The 16,872-nt window shown below is 52.0% G+C and overlaps 1 protein-coding gene across 4 annotated transcripts in view; it reads right to left on the bottom strand.

The window, feature by feature from the left end:
* The window catches only part of PUF60 (poly(U) binding splicing factor 60), a 34,411-nt gene extending 18,025 nt beyond the window's left edge, over positions 1-16,386 (bottom strand). For all 4 annotated transcript variants that reach the window (XM_038745527.1, XM_038745528.1, XM_038745529.1 and 1 more), the window contains exon 1: positions 16,334-16,386. In XM_038745527.1, the coding sequence (XP_038601455.1) occupies positions 16,334-16,357 (24 nt within the window). In that variant the 5' untranslated portion in view covers positions 16,358-16,386. The remainder of the gene's footprint in view (positions 1-16,333) is intronic.
* Between the last annotated feature and the right edge of the window lie 486 nt (positions 16,387-16,872).

Raw genomic sequence — 16,872 nt, 5'->3', positions numbered from 1 at the left:
CCTGGCACATACTAAGAGCTTAACATTCATTCAATCAATTGTATTTATTGAGCGCTTACTGTGTTTAACGAATATGGCAATTCTTCCTCTTGGCTCCCCACAAATCCCACTCCAGCAGCAGAACCGGGGAAGGGCAGGGCGGGCAGGACAGGTAGGCGGGCAGATCCGGCCCTTTAGCACACATAATCCAGGGTGCCTCCAGGCTTTTCAGGCAGAGGGGGAATAAATCAATCAATCGTATTTATTGAGCGCTTACTATGTGCAGAGCATATGCTCTCTTGCCTGGCTCCTGGAAGGAAGGTGGCCGGAGTAGGGCATAGGGGGGATACCGACAATGCTAGGGTGCTGAGCATTCCTTCCTCAATTTGCACAGCCGGCCTGGACAACTGAATACAGCAACTCACCTCCCTCGTTACCGCCCTCCAAATCGTCAGGGACCCTGGTTTCCTTCCTTCAAACCTTGGGCCTACCTAGGACAGGACTAGAAAATCCTGAATGTAAGGGTGGAAATTTTCCTATCCTCTTTCACCATCTCCCTGAAACCACCAACCCCCATCACGAGCCTGCCCAGGGCCCAAGAAACCTCCGGGGCAGAGAACCCATGCCCCCGGAGGGAATCAGATGGGTGTTTCTTGAGAGCCTGGTCAATCGCTTGCCTTGGGTGGGCCCTCTAACTCTGCCATACCAATCAATCGATCAATCGTATTTACTGAGTGCTTATGAGGAGCGGAGCAACGAGAACATTCAGCTCTCCTAATCATAATAATGCCAATGGTATTTAAGTGCCTACTATGTGGTGGGTACTGTAGTAAGGGCTGGGGTGGGTCCAAGCAAATCGGGTTGGACACAATCTCTGTCTCACGTGGGGCTCACAGTCTTGATCCCCATTTTACAGGTGAGGTAACTGAGGCACGGAGACATTAAGTGACACGCCCAAGGTCACGCGGCAGACAAGTGGCAGAGCCGGATTAGAACCCAGGTCCTTTCTGACTCCCAGGGCCACGCTCTATCCACTATCCCACACTGCCTATCAGTCGATGAGATACAATGGGACCAGTCCCAGCCCCCATCCCATGTAGGGCTCCCCGGGAATCTCCATTTGACACTGGGGGTGTCATATTTTTGATAAGCCCTGTGTCATCACGTTCTTAATGAACCCCGCGCCGAGGAACACTTTCTTTCCAGGGCACATCCCCGGACTGCCGCCGCCTCCGTGATCCCAACCGGGCCTCCCTACGGCTCCTGGCTCCAGGGGCACGGGCTCGGAAGGACGGCTTATGCTGGCCAAAACACGGGGCCAAAGTACGCATTATGGAAGAACCAGCTTGGCCTAGGGGACGGAGCACGACCTGGGAATCGGTAGGACCTGGATTCTCATCCCAGCTCTGCCATTTGTGTGCTTGTGACTTAGGGCACGCCACTTTACTGGGTCTCAGTTACCTCATCTGTAAAATGGGGGTTAATACTGTGAACTCCATGTGGGACAGGGACTGTGTCCATTCCAGTTTTCTTGTATCCACCCTGGTGCTTAATACAGTACTTGGCACATGGTAAGCGCTCAACAAGTGCCACAATTATGATTATCATTAGTAGTGGTATTGTCATTATTAACCGCATGTGCTGGCCAACAAACCAGGAGCAGCCAGTCTTTCAGAACCCCAAGTTTGAGCCTGCTGACCTGCTGGCTGGCTCTGGAGCCAGAGGGCCCGGTCAGGAAACCTAGGCTGGTCGGTGGTCCGCCCTTGCCCTGCCCACCCTGGCCAAAATCAATCAATCAATCGTATTTATTGAGCGCTTACTGTGAGCAGAGCACTGTACTAAGCGCTTGGGAAGTACAAGTTGGCAACACATAGAGACAGTCCCTACCCAACAGTGGGCTCACAGTCTAAAAGGTTCTAAATGATTAGCTGATGGGAAAACTGGCTTGGAGCCTGCCTCATACGTCCAGAAACGCCCCTAGCAGGGGCTTCTCCCCGCGGAGGTGCCACAGGGACGGCATGGCCTGTGACGTCCCGGCCCCGGAAGACCAATCTTCGTTTTCAGAAAGGGTCGGGAGGCCTGTGGCGCTGCCCCCCCACCCCGAGAACAGCCGACAGCTTCCGCCAGCCCCGCCCCCACTCCATGGTCGCCGACCTCCTGTCGCTCCCCAACCGGATGTGCTCCCGCAGGCCAGCGGGGAGGAAGCCCCCGGGAGCGGATTACCCCCACCCCTCGCCTCAGGAAGTCACCCGGTCATCCAAAGCGTCCTACCCGCTGCCCCCTGCGGACCCGACCAAGTTCGCCACGGCTCCACTGGGAGTCTGTCCAGCCGGGTGTGTCCGCTCCCGGCCCCGGGACGGGTGTACAATGGCTTGGAGAACGACTCTTGCAGACGGAACACGTCGGATGCTTTCTTTCCCTGGTCCCAAGGCTGCCAAAAATGCTCTCGGCCGTAGGTCCTACCTTTCCCCCAACTTCTTTCCCCCACCTCGCCCTCAGAAACCTCTGGCCTCATAGCTCCCTTTCGCCTCAGCCACCACCGGACCGGCTCCGAGCCTAGAACCGAACCCGGCCCCCGCGCCTTTTCCTCACCCACTGGACTCAGGTCCTTCTGACTGCCAGGTTAGACCACACTGCTTCTCCCAAGGTTAGTGAAGGCAGGCGATAGACCACGAAAGACAGGCTGGGACACAACATCAAAAAGCCTCCAACATGTTTCATCCGTATGGAAAAGCCACCCCGTCTCAGGGGAACCCTGAGTTTACTTTTTTTTATGGTATTTGTTAGGAGCCTACTATGTGTCAAACACTGTTCTAAGCGTTGGAGTAGGTACAAGTTAATCAGGTTGAACACAGTCCCTGCCCTGCATGGGGCTCACGGTCTAAGTAGAAGGGAGAACAGGAATTTACTCTCATTTTACATTTGACGAAACTGAGGCCCTGAGCAGTGTAGTGACTTATCCAGGGTCACACATCAAGCGATTGGTACGGCCAGGATTAGAACCCAGGTCCCCTGACTCCGGGGCCCATGCTCTTCCCTCTAGGCTATGCAGCTTCTCTAACACCTCCAATAACAAACATTCACCAAAATCATCATCAGTGGTATTTATTGAGCACTCACTACGAGCAGAGCACTGTACTAAGTGCTTAGGAGAGTACAATACAACAGAGTTGGCAGACAACAAGCTGTTGCCCACAGGTTTTCCGCCTAGAGGGGGAAACAGATATTAGTAAATAATTGACAGTAAATAACTTAAATATATGTATCTAAGTGCTATGGGGTTGAGGATGGGGCAAATATCAAACGCTAAAAGGTCACAAATCCAACTGCACAGATGATGCAGAAGGGAGAGGGAGCCGGGGTAAAGAGGGTTTGGTCGGGGAAGGCCTCTTGGAGGAGACACGACCTTAGTAAGGCTTTGAAGGTGGGAAGAGCGGTGGTCTCGTGTAAATGGAGGGGGAGGGACGGAGTTTCAGGCTAGCAGGGGGACGTGGGAAAAGAGTCGGCGGCGAGATAGATGAGATCGGGGTAGAGTGAAGAAGCTGGCAGACAGGCCAGTAGTAGATCGGTGAGGTAGGAGCGAGTGAGCTGATTGAGGACTTTAAAGCCAATGGTAAGGAGTTTCTGTTCGACGCAGAGCTTGGTAGGCAATCACAGGAGGTTCTTGAGTGGGAGGACATGGACCGAATTTTTTTGCTTCCAAGAAATGATGCATGCAGCAGAGTGAAGTATGGACTGGAGTGGGGAGAGATAGGTCAGGAGGTCATTGAGGAGGCTGATGCAGTAGTAAGGTGGGATATTCGAAGCCGCGGTGAGCCGGGGCTGGGGGGATGCTGACCGGGGTAGGGGGGACACGATATCTGCAGCAGCCCCCGGCTCCCAAACCAGTGACCTCATCCGGACCGCCCCCCACCCGCCCCTGCCCAAATTCAGTGCCCATCTGAGAAGCAGGATAAAATCCAGGGCTACGCAGGCCCCTGCCCACCTGGGCCGGGTCGTAATCCATAATAATTGCCGTCTTTGTTAAGCCCTTCCTAGGTGCCAAGCGTTGGGCCAGAGATGCCATAAATCAGGTCGGACACTGGCCGGGTCCCATACGGGGCTCTGTCTAAGCAGGAACGAAAACGGGTATCGAATCTCTATATATGTATGTATATATATGTGTGTATGTATTTATTACTCTATTTTACTTGTACATATTCTATTTATTTTATTTTGTTAATATGTTTTGTTGTCTGTCTCCTCCTTCTAGACTGTGAGCCCACTGTTGGGTAGGGAGCCGTCTCTATATGTTGCCAACTTGGACTTCCCAAGAGCTTAGTACAGTGTTCTGCACACAGTAAGCGCTCAATACGATTGAATGAATGAATGAATATATATATGTTTGTACGTATTTATTACTCTATTTTACTTGTACATATTCTATTTATTTTATTTTGTTAATATGTTTTGTTGTGTTCTCTGTCTCGCCCTTCTAGACTGTGAGCCCACTGTTGGGTAGGGACCGTCTCTATACGTTGCCAACTTGTACTTCCCAAGTGCTTAGTACAGTGCTCTGCACACAGTAAGCGCTCAATAAATACGACTGAATGAATGAATGAATGAATAAGATAAGTGCTGGGATCACCTTGGTAACAGTTTGGATGCAGGGAGGAGGAAGGATTTTAGCAATGTGGTGAAGACAGAACCGACAGGATTTGGGGACAGATCGAATATGTGGGTTGAATGAGAGATGAGTTGAGGACAGCACCAAGGTTACGGGCTTGTGAGATATGGAGGGGAGTGCTATTGCCTACAGTGATGTGAAAGACAGGGGAGGGCAGGTTTGGGTGGGAAGGTGGAGTTTCTGTTTTGGACATGTTAAGTTTGAGGTGTTGGTGGGACATCCAGGTAGAGACGTCCAAAAGGCAGGAGAAAACGCGAGACTGCAGATTTGGGAATAATAAGAATAATAAGAGGTGGTAGCTGAAGAGGTGGGGGAGAGTAAGCCCTCCAAGGGATTGGATGCAGGTGAAGAATAGAAGGGGACCCAGAACTGAGCCTTGAAGGACCCCCATTGACAGAGGGTGGGAGGCAGAGGAGGAGCCCTTGACAGAGACTGAGAAGGAGCAACCGGAGAGAAAAGAGAACCGAGAGAGGACAGTGTCAGCGAAGCCAAGGCAGGACAAACTTTCCAGGAGAAGGGGATGGTCGACAGTGTCCAAGGCAGCTGAGAGGTCGAGAACAATTAGGATAAGTGTAGAAGCTGTCCGACTGGGCCAGAATAATCGTGGTATTTGTTAAGCGCTTAATGCGTACACAAGGCATTGTACTAAGCACTGCGGTGGATACAAGCAAATTCATTCATTCATTCAATCGTATTTATTGAGCGCTTACTGTGTGCAGAGCACTGTACTAAGTGCTTGGGAAGTACAAGTAGGCAACATATAGAGACGGTCCCTACCCAACAGCGGGCTCACAGTCTGGAAGGGGGAGACAGGCAACAAAACAAAACATATTAACAAAATAAAATAAATAGAATAAATATGTACAAGTCAAATAAATAGAGTAATAAATACATACAAACATATATACATATATACAGGTGCTGTGGGGAGGGGAAGGAGGTAAGGCGAGGGGATGGGGAGAGAGAGGCGAGGGAGGGGAAGGAGGGGGCTCAGTCTGGGAAGGCCTCCTGGAGGAGGTGAGCTCTCAGTAGGGCTTTGAAGGAAGACAGCTAGCTTGGCGGATTTGTGGAGGGAGGGCATCGCAGGCCAGGGGGATGACATGGGCTGGGGGTCGACAGCGGGACGGGCACAGTCCCTGTCTCACGTGGGGCTAACAGTCTCAATCCCCATTTTACAAATGAGATAACTGAGGCGCAGAGAAGTGAAGTGACTTGCCCAAGGTCACACAGCAGACAAGTAGCGGAGCCGGGATCAGAACCCCTGACCTTTTGACTCCCAGGTCTGTGCTCTAGCCGCTATGCTGTGCCAGAACATTCCTTCTCGTTCCATTATCCGTTTTTTTTAAAAACCTTTGGTATGAGGCCTCGTCAAAGACCTTCCGAAAGCCTAAATCCATGATCACGCCTAGTATGTCCCCCGCAATACCCATCTGCTAATTGTCCTCAAAAGACCCCAAAGGATTAGCGAGGCCTGATCTCGCCCACTGCCAGTCATAGCTTTCTCTTAGTCGGGCAGAAGCGAAGCTCGCCAGTCTGATTCCCAGGATCCCCGCGGGGCACAGCTCTTCCATCCAGCGAGAGCTAGCCCGGAGATCCAGCGGAACTCGAGACCGGAGGCCAGCGGGGCCTCTGCCATCGCCCACCGGCCCGGAGGACTTCCGGACGTCAGGTCCCTGGCCCACCCTGCCCCGACGTGCCCCCCCCCGGCTCACCTTTGCTGCGGGCCGCCCGAGCAGGTCCACCCCCGTGGCATCGGCCCGCGGCCTCGGAGTCAGCCACAGCCCTGACACGAAGGGCGTCGCGGGCACCTCTGAGCCCGGGGGAGACCCTCGGGGCCGGGAGGCCCAAAGGAGGAGGCCGGTCGCTAGGAGAGACCAAGGCTCTCCCCCCCGGGGGCAGCCTTCGCCTGCACGCAAGGCTACTGGTGCGCAAAGCCTCTTCCAAGCTCCACAAGAATCGGGGGGGAGGAGGCATGGGGGCATCTCGATAAAGCCCAATCGGCGGCAGCGGGGGGAAGAGGGGTGACCTTCCACTACGAGGCTCCACTTCCCCTCGTCAGGAAACATGGCGGGGAGGGGGCGGTGGCCGTCGAGAAAGTCTCTGGGAGCCCTTTCACGACTAGGTCTTATTTTTATGCTGTATAGTATTATTTACACTCTGTGCCAGGTGCTATACTAAGTGCTAGGGTAGATACAAGCTAATCGGGTTGGACACAGTCCCTGTCCCACAGGGAGCTCACAATCTCAATCCCCACTTTACAGGTGAAGGAACTGAGGCACAAACATGTGAAGCACCTTGCCTACAGTCACGCAACAGACAAGTGGTGGAGCCGGGATAAGAACCCAGGTCTTTGAGAATCCCAGGCCTGTGCACTATCCACTGGGCCACGCTGCTCCATGCCACCGCCTCTAGGACAACAGCTCTCCAAGATCTAAGGCCTCTTCGTTTCCCCTTAACCCAACACGGGACGAGCACGAGATGGCCCAGGCCCCAGGTTGAGAGTCACTCTACATTTCAACGAGATGGGGCCCTTTGGAGCCCTCCCCGACTCAAACAGGCTCCGGGATCTTTCTAAGGGTCACTGCAATGTCTCCCGCGGCCTCCTGGCCTAGCTCTGGGGACAGGGGCTGGGCTGAGTTAACCCGACCACCGTCCTGGAATCCTGCAAGCCCCCCACTCAGAGCCAGGCTCACCGGGATGCTATATTCCCAACCTTTACAATCAATCAATCAATCGTATTTATTGAGCGCTTACTGTGTGCAGAGCACTGTACTAAGCACTTGGGAAGTACAAGTTGGCAACCTATAGAGACAGTCCCTACCCACCAGTGGGCTCACAGTCTAGAAGGGGGAGACAGAGAACAAAACCAAACATACTAACAAAATAAAATAAATAGAATAGATATGTACAAGTAAAATAAATAGAGTAATAAATATGTACAAACATATATACATATATACAGGTGCTGTGGGGAAGGGAAGGAGGTAAGATGTGGGGGATGAAGAGGGTGACGAGGGGGAGAGGAAGGAAGGGGCTCAGTCTGGGAAGGCCTCCTGGAGGAGGTGAGCTCTCAGTAGGGCCTTGAAGGGAGGAAGAGAGCTAGCTTGGCGGATGGGCAGAGGGAGCGCATTCCAGGCCCAGGGGAGGACGTGGGTTGGGGGTCGATGGCGGGACAGGCGAGAACGAGGTATGGTGAGGAGATTAGCGGCAGAGAAGCAGAGGGTGCGGGGTGGGCTGCAGAAGGAGAGAAGGGAGGTGAGGTAGGAGGGGGCGAGGTGATGGACAGCCTTGAAGCCCAGGGTGAGGAGTTTCTGCCTGAAGCGCAGACTGATTGGTAGCCACTGGAGATTTTTGAGGAGGGGAGTAACATGCCCAGAGCGTTGCTGGACAAAGACAATCCGGGCAGCAGCATGAAGTATGGATTGAAGTAGGGAGAGACACGAGGATGGGAGATCAGAGAGAAGGCTGATACAGAAGTCCAGAAGGGATAGGATGAGAGCTTGAACGAGCAGGGTAGCGGTTTGGATGGAGAGGAAAGGGCGGATCTTGGCAATGTTGCGGAGCTGAGACCGGCAGGTTTTGGTGACGGCTTGGATGTGAGGGGTGAATGAGAGAGCGGAGTCGAGGATGACACCAAGCTTGCGGGCTTGTGAGACGGGAAGGATGGTAGTGCCGCCAACAGAGATGGGAAAGTCAGGGAGAGGACAAGGTTTGGGAGGGAAGACGAGGAGTTCAGTCTTCGACATGTTGAGCTTTAGGTGGCGGGCAGACATCCAGATGGAGATGTCCTGAAGGCAGAGCTGAGTCGAGGATGACACCAAGGTTGCGGGATTGTGAGACGGGAAGGATGGTAGTGCCGTCAACAGAGATGGGAAAGTCGGGGAGAGGGCAGGGTTTGGGAGGGAAGACAAGGAGTTCAGTCTTGGACATGTTGAGTTTTAGGTGGCGGGCAGACATCCAGATGGAGATGTCCTGAAGGCAGGAGGAGATGCGAGCCTAGAGAGAGGGGGAGAGAGCAGGGGCAGAGATGTAGATCTGGGTGTCATCAGTGTAGAGATGATAGTTGAAACCACGGGAGTGAATGAGGTCACCAAGGGAGTGAGTGTAGATCGAGAACAGAAGGGGACCAAGCACTGAACCTTGGGGAACCCCCACAGTAAGGGGATGGGAGGGGGAGGAGAAGCCTGCAAAAGAGACTGAGAATGAATGACTGGAGAGATAAGGGGAGAACCAGGAGAGGACGGAGTCTGTGAAGCCAAGGTCGGATAGCGTGTTGAGAAGGGGGCGGTCCACAGTGTCGAAGGCAGCTGAGAGGTCGAAGAGGAGTAGGATAGAATATGAGCCATTGGATTTGGCAAGCAGGAGGTCATTGGTGACCACTGAGAGGGCAGTTTCCGTGGAATGTAGGGGACGGAAGCCAGACTGGAGGGAGTCGAGGAGAGAGTTGGTGCTGAGGAATTCGAGGCAGCGCGTGTAGACAACTTGTTCAAGGATTTTGGAAAGGAATGGTAGGAGGGTTATGGGGCGATAACTAGAAGGTGAGGTGGGGTCAAGAGAGGGTTTTTTTAGGATGGGAGAGACATGGGCATGTTTGAAGGCAGAGGGGAAGAAACCAGTGGAGAGTGAGCGGTTGAAGATGTAAGTTAAGGAGGGGAGAAGAGATGGAGCGAGAGATTTCATGAGATGAGAGGGAATGGGGTCAGAAGCACAGGTGGCCGGAGTAGCACTTGAGAGGAGGGAGGAGAGCTCCTCTGAGGATACTGCTGGGAAGGATGGGAGAGTAGCGGAGACGGTTGAGAGGAGGGAGGTTGGCGAAGGTGGGGGAGGAGTGACTTTGGGGAGGTCGGACCTGATGGATTTAATTTTGTTAATGAAGTAGGAGGCCAGATCGTTGGGGGTGAGGGAAGGAGGAGGGGGGAGGAACCGGGGGCCTGAGAATGGAGTTGAATGTACAGAAGAGCTGGGGGGGATGATGGGCATGGGTGTCAATAAGGGAGGAGAAATAGTTTTGTCTGGCAGAGGAGAGGGCTGAGTTAAGGCAGGAAAGGATAAACTTGAAGTGAACGAGGTTGGCATGGTGTTTAGACTTTCGCCAGCAGCGTTCGGCAGCTCGAGCATAAGAGCGAAGGAGCCGGACAGTGGCAGTGATCCAGGGCTATGGGTTAGTGGTACGAGAGCAGCGAAGGGAAAGGGGAGCGAGTGAGTCTAGCTGAGTAGAAAGGGTAGAGTTGAGAGCAGTAATCTGATCATCAAGACTGGGTAGAGAGGAGAGAGAGGCGAGGTGGGGTGTGAGGCGCTCAGAAAGATGGATGGGGTCAAGAGAGCAGAGATCTCTGTGAGGGAGTAATTTGGATTTACAGGGGAAAGGAGTGTGAGTGAGGAGGCAGGTGAGAAGATTATGATGAGAGAGAGGGAATTCAGAGTTGGTGAGGGTGGACACAGTGCAGCGGTAGGAGATGATGAGGTCGAGGGTATGACCAAGTTGGTGAGTGGGTGAGGTGAGGTGAAGCAAGAGGTTGGCAGCGTCGAGGAGAGATATATATGTGCATATATACATATATATATGTATATATGTGTATATATATATACATATATATATGTTTGTATGTATTTATTACTCTATTTTATTTGTACATATTTATTCTATTTATTTTATTTTGTTAATATGTTTTGTTTTGTTCTCTGTCTCCGCCTTCTGGACTGTGAGCCCTCTGTTGGGTAGGGACCGTCTCTATATGTTGCCAACTTGTACTTCCCAAGCGCTTAGTACAGTGCTCTGCACACAGTAAGCGCTCAATAAATACGATTGAATGAATGAATGAACAACAGCAGTACTCGCTAAGCACTTACTATGTGAAAAGCACTGTACTAAGCACTTGGGAGAGTACAATACAACGGAATTAACATAGATGTTTTCTGCCCATAAGGAGCTTACAGTCTGGAGGGGGAGACAGACATTAATATGAATAAGACAAGGAGAGGAGCCAGGTCAATCAATCAATCATATTTACTGAGCGCTTACTGTGAGCAGAGCACTGTACTAAGCGCTTGGGAAGTACAAGTTGGCAACGTATAGAGACAGGCCCTACCCAACAGTGGGCTCACCAGGCCTGAGCTCTCTCCATTAGGTCACACAGCCCCTTTACAAGCCAGAGGGGGAACAGATGGGCAAAGGGCAGAGAAAACGCCTGCCCGGAGCTGCCCATTCACCCAAGGCAGGGACCGAAAAACACTCTCGGTTTCAGATTCTCAGCCTGAGACAGAGATGCTTTGCTGTCTGTTAAGCGCTATGTGCCCAGCACTGTACTAAGCACTGGGGTATGTGTGGGAAATCAGGTTGGACATAGTCCATGTCCCACATAGGGTACAGTCTTCATCCCCATTTTACAGATAAGGTAAATGAGGCACAGAGAAGGGAACTGACTTGCCCAAGGACACGGCAGACAAGCAGCAGGACCAGAATTAGAACCCAGGTCCCTGTGATTCCTGGGCCTGGGTTCTATCCACTAGGCCATGTCGCTTCTCTATCATTTGGATTCGTTCACTCTGGCCAACCCTGTCCCCTCACGATAGGCATTGGGAAGGAGTAAAGTGAAAATGGATAAAACTGCTTTGCTTCAGAAACGATGTCGGGACGCAAGTGTGCATGGACAAAAATGGTTTCAAACAATAGCATTTATTGAGCGCTTAATGAATGCAGACCACTGAAGAAGACGCTCGGGAGAGGGAAATGCAATAGGGTCAGTAGACACATTACCCGCCCATAAGGAGCTTAAACTGTGGTACTTCATTGCTTACCACGTGTCGGGTCCTGAACAAAGCACTGAGGTAGGGACAATATACAGAGATAAGACACAGCCCTGGCCTATATCATCATCAATGGTGTTCGCTGAGCGCTACGTGCAGAGCACTGTACTAAGCACTTGGGAGAGTAAAAACAGAGTTAGTAGACACATTTCCTACCCACCAGCTTATTTCCCCAAAGCACTTCCACACCAATGAACCAATAATAATAATGATGGTACTTGGTAAGCGCTTACTATGTGCCAAGCACTGTTCTAAATGCTGGGGTAGATACAACGTAATCAGATTGTCCCACGTGGGGCTCACAGTCTTAACCCCCATTTTACAGATGAGGTAAATGAGGCACAGAGAAGGGAACTGACTTGCCCAAGGACACGGCAGACAAGCAGCAGGACCAGAATTAGAACCCAGGTCCCTGTGATTCCTGGGCCTGGGTTCTATCCACTAGGCCATGTCGCTTCTCTATCATTTGGATTCGTTCACTCTGGCCAACCCTGTCCCCTCACGATAGGCATTGGGAAGGAGTAAAGTGAAAATGGATAAAACTGCTTTGCTTCAGAAACGATGTCGGGACGCAAGTGTGCATGGACAAAAATGGTTTCAAACAATAGCATTTATTGAGCGCTTAATGAATGCAGACCACTGAAGAAGACGCTCGGGAGAGGGAAATGCAATAGGGTCAGTAGACACATTACCCGCCCATAAGGAGCTTAAACTGTGGTACTTCATTGCTTACCACGTGTCGGGTCCTGAACAAAGCACTGAGGTAGGGACAATATACAGAGATAAGACACAGCCCTGGCCTATATCATCATCAATGGTGTTCGCTGAGCGCTACGTGCAGAGCACTGTACTAAGCACTTGGGAGAGTAAAAACAGAGTTAGTAGACACATTTCCTACCCACCAGCTTATTTCCCCAAAGCACTTCCACACCAATGAACCAATAATAATAATGATGGTACTTGGTAAGCGCTTACTATGTGCCAAGCACTGTTCTAAATGCTGGGGTAGATACAACGTAATCAGATTGTCCCACGTGGGGCTCACAGTCTTAACCCCCATTTTACAGATGAGGTAACTGAGGCACAGAAAAGTTAAGTGACTTGCCCAAAGTCACACAGCTGACACGTGGTGGAGTCGGAATTAGAACTCACGATCTCGGACTCCCAAGCCCGTGCTCTTGCCACTGAGCCACGCTACTTCTAGCACTGACTGAGCAGAGCACTGTACTATGCCCTTGGGAGAGGAAAATACATCAGCGCGGCAGGCGTGTTCCCTGCCCATCGGGCTCACAGTCTAAGTAGGAGGGAGCGCTGTTAATTCCCATTTAACAGACGAGGAAACTGAGGCCCAGAAGTGCAGTGACTTGGCCCAAGGCCGACCAGTAGGCAGGCAGCACGGCCAGAATCAAAACCCAGCCCTTCCGACTCCCCGGCCGGCCCTCTACTAGGCCCCACTGCCTAGGAAAGATGGTCCAAGCCCTCTCTAGCCTTGTTCTAAGAAACCCCATCCTGGATCCACGGATGGGATGAAGAGCCTTCCCTGAGAGATCCTCACCCCCACAACTCCAAGCCCACCAGGCTCACTTTCTCAGGATGCTCATGGCCTAGGAAGGGGGGGAGGAGGCCAAGAGGGGAGCCTGGGATGCTCAGGTTAACAGTCACCTCTTCCTCTTTTCTACTGTTATATTGGACTCTCCCAAGCCCTTAGGACAGTGCTCTGCGCACAGTAATCGTTCAATAAACCAGACTGCCTGACTCTTTCCAGATGCCACCTGGGTGATGGTCGCATAAGAGGGCACTACTGGTGGTAGGGCTTTATGGAAGATGGGTCTAGCCCGGTCGGCTGCCCTCTCCTTCGGGTGGAAGGACAATCTAGATGGTCATCAGGGTGGGCCTCTGGATGAGGTGGCTGAGCCTCCTTCTCTATCTTCTGGGTGGATTCTGGCTGAGTCTTTTAGACTGTGAGCCCACTGTTGGGTAGGGACTGTCTCTATATGTTGCCAATTTGTACTTCCCAAGCGCTTAGTACAGTGCTCTGCACATAGTAAGCGCTCAATAAATACGATTGATGATGATGAGTCCGGCCCGCTGGAAATACTGGAGGGATTTCTCCCTCTCCCGCCTCAGTATCTCCAGGCCTGCATCCCTTTCCATGGTGAATTCCCGGGAAATGTCACTCTGCCCTCAAACACCTATCACCCTTCATCTGCCTCAATTTCTGAAGGAGCCACTTTATATCACATTTATACATACGTATTTAAAAATATTTAAACATTACTATATCTGTTAAGCCCTCACTGTGTGTCGAGCACTGTTCTAAGAATTGGGGTAGACACAAAATAGAAAAACAGTGTGGCTTAGGGATAGAAAGGATGATAGTAATAATAAGAGACAGGGCCCAGGGCCAGAGAGTCAGAAGGACCTGGGTTCTAATCCCAATTCCGCCACTCATCTGCTGTGACTGTGAGCCTATCACTTCACTGCGTCCCGGTCATCTCATCTGTAAAATGGGGATAAGCCCGTGAGCCCCATGTGGGACATGGACCGTGTCCAATCTGACGGTCACTCACTGGGTAGGGACTGTCTCTATATGTTGCCAACTTGTACTTCCCAAGCACTTAGTACTGTGCTCTGCACACAGTAAGTGCTCAATAAGTACGATTGATTGATTCATTCATTCAATCGTATTTGTTGAACACTTACTGTGTGCAGGGCACTCTACAAAGCGCTTGGGAAGTACCTACCCCAGCGCTCAGAACAGTGCCTGGCACATAGTAAGCACTTAACAAATGCCATTTTTAAAATAACAATGATAATAATGATGGCATCTGTTAAGCACTTACGATGTGCAAAGCACTGTTCTAAGCGCTGGGGGGGATACAGGATGATCGGTCACCTCATCTGTAAAATGGGGGTGAATCAATCAATCGTATTTATTGAGCGCTTACTGTGTGCAGAGCACTGTACTAAGCGCTTGGGAAGTACAAGTTGGCAACATATAGAGACAGTCCCTACCCAACAGTGGGCTCACAGTCTAAAAGGTGAAGACTGTGAGCCCTCTGTGGGACAACCTGATCACCTTGTAACCTGCCCAGCGCTTAGAACAGCGCTTTGCACATAGTAAGCGCTTAATAAATGCCATCATTATTATTATTATTATCACCTTGTCCCACGTGGGGCTTACAGTCTTCATCCCCATTTTACAGATGAAATTTACAGATATTTTGTTAGTATGTTTGGTTTTGTTCTCTGTCTCCCCCTTTTAGACTGTGAGCCCACTGCTGGGTAGGGACTGTCTCTATGTGTTGCCAACTTGTACTTCCCAAGCGCTTAGTACAGTGCTCTGCACACAGTAAGCACTCAATAAATACGATTGATGATGATGATGATGAAGGAACTGAGGCTCAGGGAAGTGACTTGCCCAAGGCCACACGGCAGACATGTGGGAGAGCCGGGATTAGAACCCATGACCTCTGACTCCCAAGCCCACGTTCTTTCAATCAATCAATCAATCGTACTTACTGGGCGCTTACTGTGTGCAGAGCACTGTACTAAGCGCTTGGGAAGTACAAGTTGGCAACATATAGAGACATTCCCTACCCAACAGTGGGCTCACAGTCTAAAAGTCCCCTGATCTTCTCTAATAAACCGGTTAATCACGGAGATTAGGGACCGTTCCTGACATGGGGCTCCCAGCCTAAGTCGGAGGGAGAACAGGGGTTGGACCCCCATTTTTCCAGCCATGGGGAACGGAGCAGGGGCAGCACGGCGAGGATCCGTTTGGGGAGGAGGGAGGGAGGGAGAGAGGGAGGTCCGGGGACAGTAAGCGCCCCCTCCCTCCGGGTTTGAATCCCAGCTCTGCTACTTGTCAGCTGTGTGACCTTGGGTAAGTCACTTCACTGGGCCTCAGTTCCCTCATCTGGAAAATGGGGCTCCCACCTGGGACAACCTGATCACCTTGCATCCTCCCCAGCGCTTAGAACAGTGCTTTGCACATAGTAAGCGCTTAACAAATGCCATCATCATTATTATTACTATTATTATCAAGCTAGCCCTCTTCCTCCCTTCAAGGCCCTGCTGAGAGCTCACCTCCTCCAGGAGGCCTTCCCAGACTGAGCCCCTTCCTTCCTCTCCCCCTCGTCCCCCTCTCCACCCCCCCATCTTACCTCCTTCCCTTCCCCACAGCACCTGTATATACGTATATATGTTTCTACATATTTATTACTCTATTTATTTATTTTATTAGTACCTATCTATTCTATTTATTTTATTTTGTTGGTATGTTTGGCTTTGTTCTCTGTCTCCCCCTTTTAGACTGTGAGCCCACTGTTGGGTAGGGACTGTCTCTGTATGTTGCCAACTTGTACTTCCCAAGCGCTTAGTACAGCGCTCTGCACATAGTAAGCGCTCAATAAATACGATTGATGATGATGATGATGATGATGATGCTGATTCGGGCGAGGAGGCGCCAACCGAACCCCCTCCCTCAGCATGCAGGCCGCAGGTAGGCCCCATCGCCTCCACATGCAGCCACCAGGCAACGCCGTGGGGTCGCAGAACCGCCAGAGCCCAGCATGCACCGCGACGGCGAAGAGCCACGAGGACTACAGCTCCCAGCGTGCACCGCGAAAAAGACGCCGAGAGGACCGGGGCGCTGCCGCGCGGGGGCTGCTGGGAGACGTAGTCCCGCCGCCGGGGGCCCTCCAGAGCGAGGCGGCCTCTCCCGCCCCAGATGCAGGCGAAGAGATGAACCACCTGCAGAGGAGGGAGACGCGCAAGAGTCGCCATCGTTCCCTCGGCCCTTCTGCCCTACAGCCTGACATCCTGCGCACCGGGCTCCCGGGGGGTGGGGTGGGTTTTTTTGGGGGAGGGGTCACTTACGAGAGCCATAGTCGCTGCCGCCATCTTGCGTTCGCCGCGGCCGCCGCGCGCGCGCCGCACTCTCCCGCCCCGCGCACTCTCGCGTAATGTCCGGCGAGAGATGGGGAAGGGAAGGGGAGTTCTCGCGAGAGTTGGTGGGGGGGGGCGGGCCGTTGCCTGGTTACTGGGGCCTAGCGGAAGGGCGCTGTGACTTCAGGAGAAGGGCGGGCCTGAGGGGATGTCGAGGCTTTCGGCACGACGGAGCCGGGCCCTGTGATGAGGGTTATTTAGTGAGCGCTCACTAATTAATAATAATAATAATAATAATAATGATGATGGCGGCACTTATTAAGCGCTTACTATGTGCATTGCACTGTTCTAAGCGCTGGGGAGATTACAAGAGAAGCAGCAGTGGCTCAGTAGGAAAGAGCCCGGGCTTTGGAGTCAGAGGTCATGGGTTCAAATCCCGGCTCCACCAATTGTCAGCTGTGTGACTTCACTTCTCTGTGCCTCAGTTCCCTCATCTGTAAAATGGGGATGAAGACTGTGAGCCCTCTGTG

Source organism: Tachyglossus aculeatus, chromosome 4 (genome assembly GCF_015852505.1).
Source record: "Tachyglossus aculeatus isolate mTacAcu1 chromosome 4, mTacAcu1.pri, whole genome shotgun sequence".
Classification (NCBI taxonomy): domain Eukaryota; kingdom Metazoa; phylum Chordata; class Mammalia; order Monotremata; family Tachyglossidae; genus Tachyglossus; species Tachyglossus aculeatus.
The sequence above is the reverse complement of the archived record's forward strand: the minus strand, read 5'-3'. Positions and strand labels throughout refer to the sequence as shown.